This window comes from Mchenga conophoros, linkage group LG6 (genome assembly GCF_057382185.1).
Source record: "Mchenga conophoros isolate Kocher_MC1m ecotype Shallow Benthic linkage group LG6, M_conophoros_male_GT1.1, whole genome shotgun sequence".
Lineage (NCBI taxonomy): Eukaryota > Metazoa > Chordata > Actinopteri > Cichliformes > Cichlidae > Mchenga > Mchenga conophoros.
In genome coordinates, this window is record NC_140531.1 from 31,482,901 (window position 1) to 31,501,120 (window position 18,220).

At 36.9% G+C, this 18,220-nt stretch overlaps 1 protein-coding gene across 1 annotated transcript; it reads left to right on the plus strand.

Annotated features, from left to right (window-relative positions):
* The first annotated feature begins 2,164 nt into the window (after positions 1-2,164).
* LOC146572930 (sodium/potassium/calcium exchanger 2-like) lies at positions 2,165-17,036 on the plus strand. The gene is made up of 10 exons (XM_085277396.1): positions 2,165-2,314; positions 3,316-4,443; positions 9,678-9,713; positions 10,065-10,176; positions 11,437-11,520; positions 12,363-12,442; positions 12,600-12,737; positions 12,955-13,044; positions 14,588-14,754; positions 14,867-17,036. Exons 2-10 carry the CDS (start codon positions 3,523-3,525, stop codon positions 15,114-15,116), a joined length of 1,878 nt encoding a protein of 625 aa, XP_085133522.1. The 5' UTR covers positions 2,165-2,314; positions 3,316-3,522; the 3' UTR covers positions 15,117-17,036.
* Positions 17,037-18,220: the final 1,184 nt, after the last annotated feature.

Below are 18,220 nucleotides of genomic sequence, written 5' to 3' on the forward strand. Positions count from 1 at the left end.
TCCTTCCTTCCTTTATGTGACATGGTCTTAGAGAGTATCCAAACCACCTGGACAAACATTAGAAATAATATCTTTCTTATCCTTTCAAGAAAATTTAACAAAAGTCTCAGTCATGATATTAAAATGTAATTAAGATTTTAAATAGTCTTGGTTTGGTGAGAAAACAAAGAAATGAAGATGCAAATTTTGCTTACAAAGGAAAATAAGCAGTCCACTCCATTAAGTATACTCCCATTTAATTGGATAAGAGCAATTGGAGGTGAGAAAGGTCCCATAGGATTTAATCCCAGCAGGGTTTGTGGTTTGTAAGGAAACTGAAACAGCATTATTCGGATTATTCTTATTCTACATGTTATTCTGAATACACGATTCAAAATGAGTATGTCTTTACCAATGTGTGAATGTGTGTGTGAATGGGTGAATGACTGAATGTAGTGTGAAGCGCTTTGGGGTCCTTAGGGACTAGAAAAGCGCTATACAAATGCAGGCCATTTACCATTTAGAAGAATTTTCTGATGAGATTTTTTATAACGAGGCTAAATCTGTATTTTTTTGGTACAATACATTTGCCTATTACATGCTTATTCTCCCTCATACATCTGTCTTAGAGACATGCTAGGTAACAGAAATGGCAGCATCATTTGATCTTGCCCTCAGGTAGCTGCTCCGGCTTAACCCTGACCTGACATTAAGACTGTTTCCTAAGAGTGGGTGCGGCATTCAAAGCCCATTACATACATTCAGTAAATAAAAGACAGCATGGTGATATCACTTCCATAACAACTTGTTATTTATGACATTAGCATAACTGATCAATCCCAACATCAAAACTACTTACCTAATATCAGATGGTTCTTGTGCTGCCAAAACAGCTCTAATGTAAATTCTTTGAGAGGGGGAGGGGTTAAAGGTCAGTTTTGTTTGACTGCTAAATCTTAGCAGTGAATTGCAGAGTGGGACATCTTTGGATCCCACTACATTGAATGGATCTTCCAAATGCTTGATTGGATTGGGCTCTAGGGAGTGTAGAGGTCAGGTCATCAATTTGGACTCTTTGTTATGTTCCTCAAGCAGTTCCTGAACAGCTTTTGCAGCTTTGTACTGTCCAGCAAGAATCCAAGAATTCGCCACTAAAAGGAAAATATATGTTTGTATACATCATAGCCTTTTTATTTATTTATTAATTTATTTTGAAAACCAGTCTAATATGCACACAAGATATATGCTGAAGTTTGTTACAAAAACATAAAATCTAAAGTTTGGGGGAAGAAGCACCCAAAGGCATCTTGTTTCATGAATCATTCTGATCTATTTAAACTTGGTATTTATACATCAGGTTAAATGTTTTTCTTAAATTGTTTTTGGTTTTGCTACCTACAAAGTAAATGTTAAGTTATTTAGGTTTCTTCTCTGTTAATTGAGTTTTTTGGTGTGGGAGTAGGGGAGATTAGGTAAGAAAAAGCAGAGCTGCATCATATTTCAAATATGAAATGTGAAATTTATGGTTTGTCCATCTTTGTAAGAAATCACAGTAACTTATTTTGTACTTTCAAAGTATATACATACCTCAGAATCTATTCTCTCACATGTAAATATGTTTTATGCAGCTTAATAAGGTATCTAACCCTCTAAGAAAAAAATTACTTAAATTAATAAAACTAAATGGCAAAATGACATCCTATAACTTTCATTTTTTAAAATAGTTTGGCATCCTATTTATAGGTTATAAACCTCTAACGCATACAAATATCATGCAGCATCTATTGTGAACTATGCTGCAGAGTATTGCATAACAGAGTAAGTAGGATCATTTTCAAGCGCTTTATACACAAGACTGTGATCTGATAATTTCAGCCTCATCAAGCTGTAAGCTTATTGTTCTCAATCCATTATCTGTTCACTTGTTTGTAGAGCTAGGAAGGAATTATGCAGGTGATTTGGAGAGGTGGGGCGATAGGAAGGGTGGCCAGAGGAAGCAGATACGATTGACATATATAGTGATCCTCATTTTTTAACAGTGACTTGGCGACAGAGAGGACAAGGAAGGAGGAGAAAGTAAAAGGAGGTGGCCAGTGTCAATGGGGGAGGAACACTGAAAAAGAGGGAGGAGCTCCTTCAGGACATGCTGTCCTGAAGCTTTCTGTGCTTAGAGAAGAAAATCTCACTGAGGATTTACTGTTGAGACCTGCACTGAACACCTGGGATCATTTTGTTTTAAGAGTCAATTTACAGGAATATTCACTCAGAGATTCAGGATCTGACAAGCTGTTGACTGCTGTACTTTTCTCCACTGAACTGGAGATATCCAAGAGTGGTATGAGAACCTAAAAGATGAATGTGTGTGTTTGGTGTGTAGCTGCAATTTGTCTTCACTCTAATAACCTAAAAGATTTAGTATTCATCTGACAGCAAATTGTTGCTTGTTTAAAACATTTAAATGATAGAAATGAGACTGCACAAAATTGTAAGACTTCAGAGATTATTGTTGCTTTTGTAGAATAGAATAAGTGTTTAATAACTCTAATGTGCAAAATAATCTCATCAGGTCTCATTTTTCATTCTGTTCATTTTGTTGGTGCCTACCTTTTGGTACCTGTGTGCAGGACGTGAGGCTAATCTAAGTATATCCTATGGGGGATTAAAAAGCTCTCTAATGCGATTTCACTAATGTTCTAGCTACAGTTAAAGAAAAGCTTTCACTGCATCTTCTCAGGACCAATTACAACACCAAAATTACAAAAACTACAAGTGAAAAAAAAATGTTGCTATATGTGATTTTAACTGTTATTTAAAATTAAGTTCTACCAAAATAAAATTATATATTTGAAGGTTTATGTGTTTGAATAAAATATGATTTACTCTAGATTTGAGAATAGCTATTTCTGAAGCTGCTTTTTAACAAGGGTTTTAGTTTGTGACACTGTTACAAAAACAATACTTGCAGGGATGCTTGAAAGGAAACAAGAATGCTTGAAAGACTAAAGAATCAGAAGGGAACAACTCATCAAACACTTGAGTAAAGTTAAACCAACAAAGTTTCTCTCTGAGAAATAGCAAAGAAGTAGGTGAATGGGCATACTCGAGCCAAGGAGGCCACAGTAAAGCTAATAGCAGGAGTGAAAATGTTTTTTTTTTTTAAGGAAAGAAATAAAAGGAAAAAAAGGATACTCATCAAAATTGCTGATTATTATTGTCATTGGACGGCTCGTGTGATTTCCATTTGATAGATAAATAGTTAATTATTATGCATATCTTTTTATGTCTATATTTCATTTGCACACTTGTATTATAACTTCTGTTTTCTCTGTCTTGCAGTGTGTAATATGGGGAAACCTTTAAATGGCATAGATCCTGGAATCAGACTGAAGGGCTTCCGTTGTGTTTAAACCTGGCAGCAGCATGCAAACCAATTGGTAAACCGCCGTGGCCTGTCAAACCCCCACCCTTATAGCCAATATCACCACCAACCCAGCTTTTGGGGGATTCCAGACACTTCCACTCTGACAACCTGCACCAAACAGAATGGATTTCATCCTACCCATAAGAAATCAAGACCTGATAGCATATTCCAGCTCACCACCTCGCCTGGGCCCTCAAAGTAGGAGTACCATGCACTTGTACCATGGTGTCAAGAGAAAGCTACGGCCTGGACGGATTTTGGGCTTTATCATCAGCCTGGTGGTTGTCTGCACAGTCTGTTCATGGAGTGCCTTGATGCTGGCCAAATCAGTGACCACTCAGGTAGATTCAGCTGCTGAACGCTCAGCTGAGGGAGCAATGCCCCAAAGAACTCTTCTGCAGTACCGGAACCTTTCAGCAGCACCAGAGGATACACCAGTGGCCATGAAATCCTCCAGTATAGAGATGAATCATGGGGACTACCCAACGGACTATTTCAGTGTGGAGGACAGGCGCCAGGGCTACGTAGTGCTTCATATGTTTGGCATGTTGTACATGTTCATAGCTTTAGCCATTGTCTGTGATGAGTTCTTTGTTCCTGCACTCACGGTCATCACAGAGAAGCTGGAGATCTCTGATGATGTAGCAGGAGCCACCTTTATGGCTGCAGGTGGGTCTGCCCCAGAACTCTTCACATCTGTTATAGGAGTCTTCATCTCCCACAGCAATGTGGGTATTGGTACCATTGTGGGATCGGCTGTCTTCAACATCCTATTTGTAATTGGGATGTGCGCCTTGTTCTCCAAAGAGGTGCTGAATCTCACCTGGTGGCCTCTGTTCAGAGATGTCTCATTCTATATCGTTGGCTTGCTCATGCTCATCTATTTCTTTTTGGATAATCAAATTGTGTTGGAAGAAAGTGTTAGTCTGCTGCTATTCTACGCCTTCTATGTAACTTTCATGAAGTTCAATGCCAAATGCGAATTGATCATCAGAAGCATTTTGGGCAGCAACCAGGTGGACGAGCTGGAGAATGCACAGAAGGTGAGCTGACTCCACCCATCCATCCATCCATCCATCCATCCATCCATCCATCCATCCATCCATCCATCCATCCATCCATCCATCCATCCATCCATTTATCCTCCCTACTCTTACCCAGATGTTTTCTACTCCACAACACCCTTGATCATTGTCAAGCGACAGCTTTGTATAGTCTATAAATATTCTTCCAAGGTTAAGTTCCAAAACGTAAAACATAAATAAATAAATAAGTAAATAGAAATGCCAAAAAATTTCACAAAAGATTTCATCCACACTTCAATCTACTGGGTCAAACAACCATGAAGACTTTAAATTAAAAGAGTGTATCAGGAGAATGAGTCTTACATCTCGGATACTAAAACTAGGGAGTTTCTCAGAAAGAAAAATGCCTAATTTGAAATGAAGAAACTGATTGATTGATAGATAGATTGAATGATTTACATGAAATCAATTAATCAAAAAAAACAACAACATGTATATAAAATTAACCAAGAAAAGTGCACTGTAAATAGGTAAACAAAGAAAAAGGACACTGAATCTTCTCCAGCAACACTATACCACTTGATTTGCATAGGAAAGGAGTGGTACAAAGTATAAGCTTCAAAATGGTTTATTTTGTTGTTGTTGTTGTTGTTGTTGTTGCTCTTGTCATTTTGTTGTTTAAAATTTTTCAAGTAAATTACATAACAGGGAAAACTTACATAGACTGCTGAGCCTTAGAATAATAGCATTCATGGTTTGAGAATTTGAGAGGGTGTTAAAAGAGACCTGAGTACTAAACAGACTGCATTCTATCATCCATCAAAATCTCCTTAATTTCACTTTCAAAGGATATAAACATTTGTGCACCTGTGTACTTCAGATGATGTTTGATAGACAGCCAGATTACACCATATTCATGCTGACTAAGACCAGGCTTCATCTTTAATCATTACTTTTAGTAATGGAGTTCAGACCAGAGTCCAGCAGGGCTCTTAGAACAGTAGTGATGTAACAGAGCCAGTCAATGTCCCCATTTAAACTGGATTACAAGACTTAAGATTTTTTATGTTTGAAAACTTAAGTAAGTTAAAGATTAGATTAATCTGTCATGCATTTAATTTCATTCAAATTTTGTATTTTTCATTAGGGTTTTACTGTATTCCCATCTATCGAGATCATCACAGGTATTATTGAACATTTGCCAAAGACTTGCATCAGCCAAGTTGGTGGTCCAAACTACTTAACCACAAAGTTTTGCTTGAACAGATTTAACATATACACTCACTTTACAATTTATTTCAGATAATAACAGGAAAAGGCATGTCATGCAGAAATTGCCACCAAAGTGCCACACTAAGATTTTTTTGTGATGACTTAACCATCAATTGGACTCTTTTATTGTTAATTCCTTCATGTATTCCATATAGTCTAAAATGCCAAAACTGAAGCAATGATGTGAGAAGGAAAAGTACTAGTACAAACCTCCGTGTGCATTTCTCTGCTCTGTTAAGTCCTGTCCCTCATTTAGCTCTCCCAGCTGTGTCCTCACATTAGAAAAAAAGTGGGCGGGAGCTGTTATCTATGATAGAGTAATGTTTGGCCCTGTTTTTTTTTTTTTAATTTAAGCATCAGTTTCTGTCGTTATTCACATCGTTAATCATTTAAACAAATGGAATCAGAAACAGTTGTTCAGTGACTCACCATCTATCCTATTATTGTTTGGGTACAGCTGGAGTTGAATCTGTTGCTCTGCGATTTCTTAATCATATGTGTGTAACCTCATCTGCCATCGTCCACTATCAGTCCATCAGGGTCATATTCAATCCATTGCTATACATGCTGCTTCAGTAATACTCACATTTCACATTGCATATTAGCTCTTGACCTCTGATGTGATGGTATTTGCTTTAAAGTTCCGCCCATGAAATTTTCTTGTAGGTCTAAACAAGACAAAATGTTCTCCAAATATTACTCCAAGTGGTTTTATTTCAGCATTTTTGCCATTAATGGCAAATGGCATATGAAGTATGATATAAATATATTTAAGCTTTTTCAACACAATTTCTTAAGAATTAATTTCCATTGTAGAGTTGTTATATTTTAGTTCATACTGAATTATTTAAACCTTTGATTACATACACATGTGTGCTAATCAAACTTAATATCACTGTTATTACAGAAGCTCTGTTTGACATCTGTGCCCTTCTGGGAATCAGCTGTTCCCCAAGCTGCCTCACTTGAACCAAAGAACAGCTTTCTTCTTTTGCTGTCCAGCACTGGATGTCAAGCTGTCTTGCTCTCATGTGTTGGTAGCTCCTAAATAATCCCTCAGGTTAATGCTCTCTAATCCTATTAGAGCCACTAATAATAGTCAGGTGGTACCTGGAGGAGCAGGAATCAGCAGATCTCAGAGAGAAACAATCCTGCACAGTTCATTCTCTGCCTGCAGTTATGCTCATAGTGCTGTGAAGCTTGTATTTTGTATGTACATTGGACTTTTTCAAGTTGGTTTGCTCAGTGCATGCATTTCATTTGGGTAGCAGGAGATGATTTTGTTATTATGACACATAATAAGAGCTTGGTAAAAAAGTAATATGTTATGTAAAATGCAAAAAAACACCCAAACTTTATAAATGATAGTTACTTGTCAGATTGCAGTATCTAATTAACAACTTCAATCAGAAAATAAATTGAAATTAAAAAAAAATGCTTCTTTCAAAGAGGAATTACCAAAGAACAGCTTCAGGCTCAACAGATTCTACAGCAGGCTGCAAGTGTCTTCTGTCATGCAGCCACTCTTATGAGCCATGTGAGCATTAGCTAACATGACCTAATGCCAAGCTGGCTTCTGCTTACAGTGCTCAGAAATCACGAGGCCAAGAAAGACAGGTGACAACAAAAGGCAAGCTTCCTTAACTTTAGGTTTGGTCCTTCATTTGACCATGTTTTTCTCGCTATCATCACCATCATTATTATTACCATTATCATCATCATCATCATCATCATCATCCATATTATTATTTCATTTTATATATATTTTTTTGTTACAAGGGTAAGATGAATGCTGTGAAGTATTCACATCTTCCATCTTCAACCATCAAATGGTTTTAGAAGATTGGCCAAAACTTTCTAAAATTATGTTGTTTAGCTGAGTTTAATAAGTCTAATGAGAAATATGATACAATGTTTGAACTCACAACAATATAAAAAGGAAGAAAAGGCTCTGACTGATAAGATACATAGTTTTACTAGATTTAAATTGAAAACTGATCTCTATCAAGATTAGACACAATTGTTATTACCAAACAACCAGGTGGACCAGAGCAATTTGGTAGTGATGACTTCAAAAAACAATACTTAACCACCCGTGTCTTGGTTTAGCAACCCTAGCAGCGGCAGGTGTTTTAATTAAAGGGATTATCTGCTCAATCTCTGAAGACTCAGTCATGAAAACGTGCCAGGTGTGGTATTTTGTCTGTGTTTGTATATTTCTCAGAGACCACTTTAGTGCTCGATTTTGTTCATGAGATACTTGTTGAGTATAAGATGACTTTGTGGCTCCAGAGTGTGCCGGTTTAATGGTTTAAGCTTTTGCTTGGCAAGTGAAATGTTGCTGGTTTTGTTTCATTTGGAGACATAAATTCCATTTTGGTGTTGTGGCAGGAAGGGTACCTGTTGTTAAAAACAAAACCAACCATCAAGTTAGTTAGAAAACCCTCTGTTGTTGAGTTTAGCATGTTCACTCTGTGTTTGTAAAACGCCTCATTTAGATCAAGTGGAGACCATTTAGCAATAAGATCACACCAGCAGTGACAACAATGAGGTCTTGGACCACATCCAGTATTGAAACTGTACTTTATTATGATGTCACTTGCATCATTTACCAGTACAAATACAGGCCATTTACCATCATTTACACTACTTTATGGTACCATGGCTTCCTCTTGCACAGTTGTGACCCAGTCAGGTTTCTGGACCACACTGTCATGATTATAAACAACAGACAAGCACAATCACACAACAAATAGGTAAAAGGACCAGAAAATCTATATTAATCTAATATTCGTCTAAATGGTTTTTGGGGGTTTTTTGGCTGTTGCTTTGCTAATGGAGCTTTAATTGCACTCAGGATAGTAACTATATCTTCTCATTTATCTTGTTCTTTGGTTCTTTGGAAGCTATTTTACCTTTAATAAGATTTACATCTTTGGAACAAAGTGAGTAAAAATACAGGATTATCATGTTTATACAAACCTGTCAGAAGTAATATTTTGGGAGACAACTTTGGAACAGTAAACACTGAGAATTTATATTATTTTAATTTGCCTTTCACCTTGGAAATGGTGCAAAAAATCTTCTATAGCCTTTAATATGAATCCAATTTGTGATTTTTTCCCCCCTCCAAAGCCAAATGGTTTTGTAGTTTGTAGTTATGCTGCTCATGGTTTGTCCTTTTAGTCTGTGTGCATGTTTTCTTTTCTTTGTTTTATCCTTGCTAGTTTTTCTGGAGTAAAATCCAGCTTTTTTGTTTTCTTTCACCACGGCGTGTATACCTCAGTGGCACAGTGTGAGTTAGGACTGAGGGAGCTTTGACATGTATGTATGTATGTAGCTATAAAGTGACATGGCTGGGATTGAGATTAGTGTGAGATCCTCCTGTGTGTGTAGTCTTCGTGTTGGAAAGATACCTAAAACGTGCAATGGTTTGCTTTCATGAGGAAGTTTAAATAAATACTGGACATGAACAACGTGATGTAATCTCCACTGAAGTTATACATCTAATTTCCCTCGGGATGAATAAAGTATTCTGATTCTGATTCTGATTCTGATTCTAAAATAGCTGGGATACTGAAAAAGAAGGTGATGATAAATCTTGAGTAAATATTTTTTAATCTTTTCATTTTTGCATAATTACTTGATTAATGGTGTCTTTACCCTCCCTGCTGTTAGAAATAATTTACATATACTTGATCTAAAAATGCCTTCCAAAGTGCTTTGTGAATAACTCAAGCTGAGGTCCTATTCTTTCCCTATTCCATCACCATTTCCATGTTTATTTTAATTAACATTTGTTTAAATGCAATCCAATCCAGTGCCACAAATACAAAAAGTGTTGGTGGCATTTTATTAAATATACTGAATATACTGACTACATATTTAATATGTTTATTATATTCTCCATTACAGTAATCTATTATTATGTCTATTATTATATTTTTATTATATTATTGTTTCTGTGTTCTTTCCTAAAGGTAAATGCCCCAAGTGATGACGAGAACAAGCTTACGGTAAGTTTATTTGTACTGTTTTATAAGCATAACATAGTATACCGCTTCTATATTTCACTATATTTCAAATCTTTCAAAAATGTTTATTTAAAAATGTGTTTCTTGTGCTTTCATTTAATTTTTAAATAGTAGCTTAACGTCTTATTATCTTTCTTTTCCCCTTTGGAACATTGCAAATTTAATTGTATTTATTTAAAGAACTGAAGCTGTGACCGGCTCCACCTGACAATGGTTTAAGACTATAATAAGCCCATGAGTGGACACAGAGAGAAATAATGATGCGTAAAATAAGTGTGCATTTACATTTGAATCCATAAAAACATTTGGTATTTGTGCTTTTATGTTTTACAGGCTAAACCCAGGCTGCAGAGGGAAGGCAGCTGTGCTTCTCTACACAACTCGCTGATGAGAAACAGCATCTTCCAGCTCATGATACACACACTGGATCCCCTCAGTAATGAGGGTATGAGTGAGCATGCGCAGATACAAATCACGTACACTCTCACAAACATTATAATCTTCCCAAATTCGAAATGTTTCAAATAAACACAGAATGTGACACATACAATGTGCTGACATAAAGATTACATTCCCTCACCACAACAAATTCAAATGTGACTTTTCTTGAGATTAAATAAAAGTTAATAACTTCAGGTTTCCAAGAAACAGATTAAGCCTAGCCCAAGATCAAAAGGATATCCTATGAAAGGTTTATATCTAGGATTAGGCTTAAGAGCATAGACAGTTAAGAGAGTTGCAGAATGGCTGCAATCACAGCATTACAATAAAGATGCACCCTTAGGCCTTCTCCTTGATTCAGAGACGGTCCTTCCCTTGGCCTCCTTGACTCCCCGCTCAAACCAGCGTTCCTCCCTGTCCAGGATGTGTATGTCCTCCTTACTGAAAGAGTGTCCACTGGCCTGTATGTGTAAATAGACTGAGGAGTCCTGACCTGACGAGGTGGCTCTTCTGTGTTGTGCCATCGGCTGAAACAGAGGTTGTTTGATTTCCCTGATGTATAAATCATGGGAATCCTCCTGGCATTATACTATAGTATAATACCAAGGGACCAGATCCTTGGGGAACACCAATTTTTGGTGCAGCCTGTTTTGGGGTTTAAAAACAACAGAGGCGCTGTGTTTAGAAAAATGTGTCTCAGCTGTTCCAATACTAACCCTAGCCCTTTTTTCCACTTCTTCCATGTACAAGTTGGCCACAGTGGGTGTAAAAGGGTAACCCATGGCATGCCCATATTTCTGCCTGTAGTAATGACCCTTGTATGTGAAATATGTGTAATGAAGACACAGTTCCAAGAACAAACACACTGTTTCTGCTGAGAGTGGTCCTGATGCTGAGGTTAGGGCCATCCTGAAATCTCTTACGAACTACAAACAACACAAGTTAAGAGAGATGTAACATCATACGAGACCATTGTTTCATCTGCCTCCATGATGACACCATAGCCACTGATCAATGGTCATGACAATTTACATTGTTCATTCAGTGGGCTAGTTTCAGTCATTGTGCAAATGTACTGTTTATAGGGTTGGGAAACCTACAGTCAGCTGAGACTAAAGGAGTCACTTGGATGAGTGACGAAACGCCTCCCCCACTGAAAACGCTACGTCCAAATGAACAGAATCAACTTTTTGGGATTTCCATAACTGGATGATTGAGCTTGCATTAAGACATGTTGCATTAAGGACTGTTTCTTTTGTTTTAGGACATTTTCAAGAGAAGGCTTCAATCCTTCACAAAATGGCCAAGAAGAAGTGTAAAGAAGACGGTGCCACTGCCAACGGAGTAGGTGTGTACCAGTGAATACTGAAACGCCAATGTACTTTTGGTCAACCACCAATCGATAAAGTGACAAATCAGTTGTGCAATTATTTATCAGTTTATAGATGAATGATTGAAACGGCACACAAATTTATCAGTATGTTAATTTAAAAAATAGTGGAATAGATCATGGGCAGGCTACACAAGAAAGAATTGTTCAGGCAATAAAGCTTTGAAAAGGAAAACTAAATGCTACCTTTTCATTTCACGAGAAGACTGAATCTTTATTTTTTTTTAATGTTTTCCCTCATTAATGTAAGTAACGTGACTGTCCCTTGCGTCACTGATGTTAAAGAAACAGTTAAAATGACAAAAGTTTTATATTTTTATAGACAGTGATTGCATTAATACATTTATGGGTCAGGCTGTAATTTAGAGGGTTTTTTTTCTGGTTGTGGATTAATCTCTGATTTATTTCATTTAATACATTTTAGTTGAACAGCTGATCTGTTATCATCCAAGAAGTTTTACACAAAGATGCACAAACTGCTTTATACTTGTAAAAAAAAAGTAAACAAAGAGATTATCTTTTCTTTTTCTCAGTAGAGGAGATTAAACATGATCTTTGATTATTTTATTTCTAATTTGTTATTTTATATTAACTAACTATATTATAATTACTATTGATAAATTATTGCCATGATATTATTGCTCTTTTTTTATTGTCAGTATTGTCCCTCTATCTTTCTTGTTTCTTTCTTCTTCTTTTTTGTTTCAACACACCCTTTATTGCTTGTTTTAAGCACAGTTTTTAACTGTGCTATATAAATAAAATGCACTTACTTTTTTTTACTTACTTTCTACCTCCAGCTGATAAAAAGATCACAAAAAGTACAAATGTTGCAGTGGAAGTTACACCACCAATGAATGGTGCTGCAGGAGGAGATGAGGTATGGAAGCATCACTCCTTTTCAAAAGCAAAATGTTTGACCTATAAACAATCAGGAAATTTAATTTAGTTATGTTTACCCAAAGAAATATGTCCAAATATATTTATGTACAACATAGGCACAATATTACAATGTAAGATCATGACCTAATCCTCAGGGTGGTGAGGAAGATGAAGATGAAGACAAGCCTTTGAGCCTGGCATGGCCTGACACTCCCAGGAAACAAATCACCTACCTCTTGATCCTGCCAATCATCCTCCCTCTCTGGCTCACGCTGCCTGATGTCAGGAGAGAGGTAGATATACACATAACCAAATATGAAAATACAAACTGAAACCCTATTTGAAAATAGAGTAGAGCTCCACAGCTCTACTGAGTAACACACACAGCTTTAGTTTAGGGGTATAGGGCTGTGCTTTGAATGCTCTCTACTGCTTGATTTTACATGTTAAGTTAGATGAAAAAGAAGTGATAGACTAAGAAGCTACATTGCTTTATTTTATGTTTTTTAGACCTCAGCAAGGTTCTTCCCGGTCACTTTCCTCGGCTCCATCTTTTGGATTGCGTTCTTTTCCTACCTGATGGTGTGGTGGGCTCATCAGGTATTTCCCACACAACGCACTCACAAACAAATATTAGAGTATGATTGTTTGCAGCATACAACAGCCTTGTTGTCTATACACACTATATCTGAGGCCTTTCTCGTCAGAGCGCAGCTGTCAGGGTGTTAAATGTGTGACCGTGGGAACTAATCCTGGCTAATCTGTCTTGAGCCACAGTCAGATCAACCTGTAGCACTCTATTTTAAGAGCACAAGTGCAGCGACAGGACAAAAGCACAAGGTTACTGACAAAGTGCACCTGCTAATTTAGCTTCTACAGGTGCAGCACGCCACGTGAAAAAGCATTGCCAAAAGTGCAATAAGAATTGGTCATTACACTCTCACCTGTGAGTGGCAATGCGTAAATAAGTACATTTTCAGATATTGAAAGCCTCATGTCATTTTTAGTTTTTAAAGCAGCATCCATGGACTGATTCCCTTTATCTTCTAAAATACATGAAATATAATTGTTCTCTTAGGTTTGTTTTAATGAAAATATTATAATATTTTTTTGAAATAGGATTAGATTATATTTAAATATTATTATTTTTTTGTATAGCAGATTTAACTCAATGCATGCAGATGAATGTGTGTTATCCAGAAATATTTATTAATGAAAAAAAAGAGGTTGGATGTTCTACCTGTGTCTGTGTGAGTGTTCCCCAGGTTTTTCCCAGAGTCCAAGACATGTATGTTAGGCTAGTTAGTTATTCTGTCTTGGCCGTAGTTGTGAATGTGAGTGTGACTGATGCTGTCTTTTATGTTAGCTCTGGAACAGACTGGTGGTCCAGGGCCACGTATCTTGCCCTGTGACAACTGGGATAGGCCCCAGCACCAGTCCAACCCTGTACTGGATAACCAGAAACTAATGGATGGATGAAAGTCAACCCATAAAAAATAAACTGATTAATACAAAGAAATAAGAGAATATATCACTCTTTCAGCCAGGGACTCTTTTCTTTATAGACTTCATGTCTATATGTATTAATTTTAGAAGTGTTATTAGGTTGAAGAAAGTAATGTTTTGTGCATCGTTTTCAGTAATATGCAAGCCTGAATGCATGAAACTGCACACAGCTAGAACTGGACATGTCTAATCAGCTACATTTATCATCTGAAACTTAAAATGTTTCTTCTTGGTGATTTTTCCTGATACAGAAGATATTTCTCAATTTCTGAAATTCTGTGTGAGGAACACGAGCAGCTGATACAGTGTGCAACACACACACACACACACACACACACACACACACACACACACACACACACACACACACACACACACACACACAGAGAGAGAGAGAGAGAGACTTACAAACTCTGCCCTTAGTGACACTTGTTGACTAAACTAAATGTAACGTCACGTCACAATTACTGTGAAGTGTAGGGGCCCTGTCTTTCACTTTCATGCATACGTCTGAATGACAGAGTTATCATAACTTTAACCTATGTTTTCCTTGACAGGATGCTGTCACATTAGTAGATTTAGGTTTTGTGTGGCTGAAAAGAACTGAAGATTTGAGTTGGAATATTATTCATTTTAGGTTGGAGAAACTTTCTGGATCACAGAAGAAATCATGGGTTTGACAATATTAGCAGCTGGCACTTCAATTCCTGACTTGATCACCAGTGTGATTGTAGCTCGAAAGGGCCTCGGTGACATGGCTGTGTCCAGCTCAGTGGGCTCCAACATCTTTGACATCACTGTGGGGTGAGTCTGCCAATAAACAAGAACACACAAGCCATTCATTTTTAAATAAGAATGTGCCAAGAAAACCCAATTCTTCTCTGTTGTCTTTTCTATGCCTCTGTCCTCCCTCCAGTCTGCCATTCCCCTGGCTCATTTTCAACATTATCAATGACTTGAAGCCAGTGGAGGTGAGCAGCAATGGCCTGTTCTGCGCCATCGTCCTTCTCTTCCTCATGCTGCTGTTTGTCATCATGTCCATTGCGGCTTGCAAGTGGAGAATGAGCAAGAATCTGGGCTTTCTTATGTTTTTGCTGTACTTTGTTTTCCTTGTTGTCAGTGTCATGCTGGAGGACAGAATTATTGTCTGCCCCGTTACAGTCTGAGGGAGGGACTCTGGTTAACTGCTGGTCAAACAGCAGAAATTAAGCATAACAGCACATATTGACCATTACATAAAACAAACATATACACACTGTCACTTAATATGCACACAGTAGAGGTCTGCATAGCCACTGTCCACACACACACACACACACGCACACACACACACACGGTTGTTGATGTCAGCTAGGCAGAAGCCGTGACATAAATCAATCTTGCAAATTCAGGCTGGTGCATCACAGGTGTTTATCCGTGGAAAACAGACCTGTGCTTCTTTTATGGATTTCATGCCATCGAATAAGAAGAATTCTCTTTCTCCGACGTGACTGCAAGCAGTTTCCTGTGTTGGCTGAAACATGCTGAAAATAATTGATGGTCAGTGAAAGAAAAGCCAGATTGAAATGTCAGCTGAAGATCTCAGATCTCAGCTGATTTTGGTTTGTTGATGAAGATGTCTCAAACCAAGTATGAGACATCATTACTCTTACAAGCAGATATTTAGTATATAAGATCATTATGAGGGCGATGTCCAATACTCCACGTACTTTGCTACATCAGAGAAATGTTATGTGTTTTTAAATACATTTTGACATTTGGGGTCATATTTGGCAGAATCCACTGAAATCTATTGTAGCACATATCAAATACTGAATAGTTGCTGCACATGGATAAAACTGGCTAAGGTTGTCAGTACTGCCTAAATATGTATATCCCAACTATCTATAACGAGCTTGTGAACATGACTTCTTCGGTTCTGGCTGCCTTTACATTGCATGACTTTAGTGAAGGGTTGATTCCCAGAGATGCAGTTTGGACAACGAGTGCTGGACTAAAGATTAACAGAGGTTGTTTTATTTTACTTGTTAAACTTCAAGGTTATTTTTCAACTTATATGTTCCTGAAAAAAGAGTGTTCAATATAAGCGATATCACTGCTTTTCATCTGTATTATTTTGATGTAAAACAACTAATGTACTGTAAAAGATAACACAGATTTGTGTTATTTCTGTTAGACTTACAGGCTGTAAGCCATTGTTCAGTTAGTGACATAACGCTGAGTAAAAAGCAGGGAATTTTACATCCCTAGTAGTAGTAAGAAAACACAGTACAATGTTTCCATTCAAATGTATGCAAATGTTAAATTTTTTTCTTCGGGATTGAATGGAAATGTTTAAGGAGGTTGTAATTTTAAATACTTACAGAAAAATACAATAAAGAAATGTTAAACTGAAGAAAGGCTTTTACTTCTTTGGCATTTTCTCTGATGGTGCGAAATTTTTACTCTATTGTTGTTGTTTCATGAGCAAAATCCAACTACTGTGGCCCATTTAGTAACATGGGGCCTTGCTAAAAAGGCAAGTTAGTATCCATATTGTCCATCTTGAGCATTTTGCACCACCTGTTGCTACCAACCGCCTGTCCTCATATACAGCATAGACCACAGATGGCTTAAAAGCTCTTCTAACCTGCCCCAAAATACTCAAAATAAATAAATGACACAAAAAAAAGTTCTAAAGGAAAAAAATTTTTCCCCTCGGTTCTCAGGAGAATTTGAAGCAGACTTTAATCTGGGCAATAATTTATAATTCTTGAAGAAATGAAAAATAGTTTATCTGAATTTCAGGAACATGTCCACACCGCAAACAATGCCCTTTCGGTCATACACCTATAAATGCCTACACATATATTTCTGCATTCCCTTCCATTTTTCTCTAGTCAGCCTCTGCTGATTCTTCCCCAAACCCAAACGTTGTCTCTGGCCTACCTTGTTGCTTCATTTGAATAAACCTTTGTCATTTGGGTTGGGGTCCTTGCTAGTTAAATGAGCTGTAGACCATTATCACCTCCCTCTGCTGTTAATTCTTGGAAGTGCAAACATTAGCATTTAAAACAAGTAAAAAAATAAATAAATAATGGAAACAATATATCACATCTTTGTTAAAATTATTCTTGGATTTTTTTTTAAATTCTGTATGCTAATATTGAAAAGATGTCATGAAAAATATCAGCTTTATTCAGGTACATATATATATATGCATATATATTTCTGATTTTTCTTTTCATTGTACTTTAACTTTATTCTTATTTTTTTAAAATAAGTGTACAGTTTATTTCCATAAAACTGATACCAACTATTCCGAACGTCAAAATGTGTGTTTATTGTGTATTTTTATGTATACTACTTTTTTGTAATCGTTAATTGAGACTAATGTGATTGTAAGCGTTTGTATGTCAAAGTCATAACAAACAGCAGCTTATAAAACTCAGCACAATGTTCTCAGACTCCAGCTCAGATTTAGCCAGTCTATGCAGTATCACTACTACATTTTTCGTGCTTTGATGGATCATAAGAATGTGAGGAATGTATGTGAATGAGTGCATTTAGAAAGATTCGTTCTGACCAGTTTCAACAACAATGTTATAATGTTCTACTTGAAACATGTATTATACTGTAAAAACATATATAATTTATCTCTGTATAAAATGTTATATGGTCAAATAAAAAAAAATTAAAAAAATCAATGTCGGTGAACTTTTTTAGTTAATATTAAGAAATAGATGCTCCCGACAGCCTTGTCAGCCTAATTTAACTGCAGTATATTTGCAATTTGTGAATGAAAATCATATGAATTACTCTGCAGATCTTGGAATACTTTGCCTGCTAGATTCTTAACAAAATGTGACATTGACATATTTAAATCACGTAAATAGGGAGGTCAGTTTACCACTCAACCTTCCTCATAACACAGATTAGCAGTGTCATCCATCAGGATGTGGTTTGCTTTACATAGACACAAGCCTCTTACAAAAGCAGGCATGGCCCGCTGCAAAGACCAGTGAGATGCAACCAAGATTAAATGGACAGCTGAGGACAGCGGTAAAGGTTGTTCTTGGGGGATATCTGAGGACATTTCCTCACTACCTATAAATTTAGGTTGTGAGTAACTCAAGTACCTGTCTGCCAGTTAACAAGCTACAAAATCACCCCAGCCAAATTCCCATATATGTATCAAGTGTCTTTGTCAGTAACTGAGTAAATGTGTGTGCTATTGATTCCTATAAAAGAATGATCATTTTTGGGGTGGAACTGTTTTAGGATTACAGAA

Coding starts and splice junctions, on each gene's coding strand:
- LOC146572930 (XM_085277396.1), top strand. CDS start 3,523: ATGGATTTCATCCTACCCATAAGAAATCAAGACCTGATAGCATATTCC. Junction 4,444..9,677: donor AGCTGGAGAATGCACAGAAG/GTGAGCTGACTC, acceptor TCTTTCCTAAAG/GTAAATGCCCCAAGTGATGA. Junction 10,177..11,436: donor GGATCCCCTCAGTAATGAGG/GTATGAGTGAGC, acceptor CTTTTGTTTTAG/GACATTTTCAAGAGAAGGCT.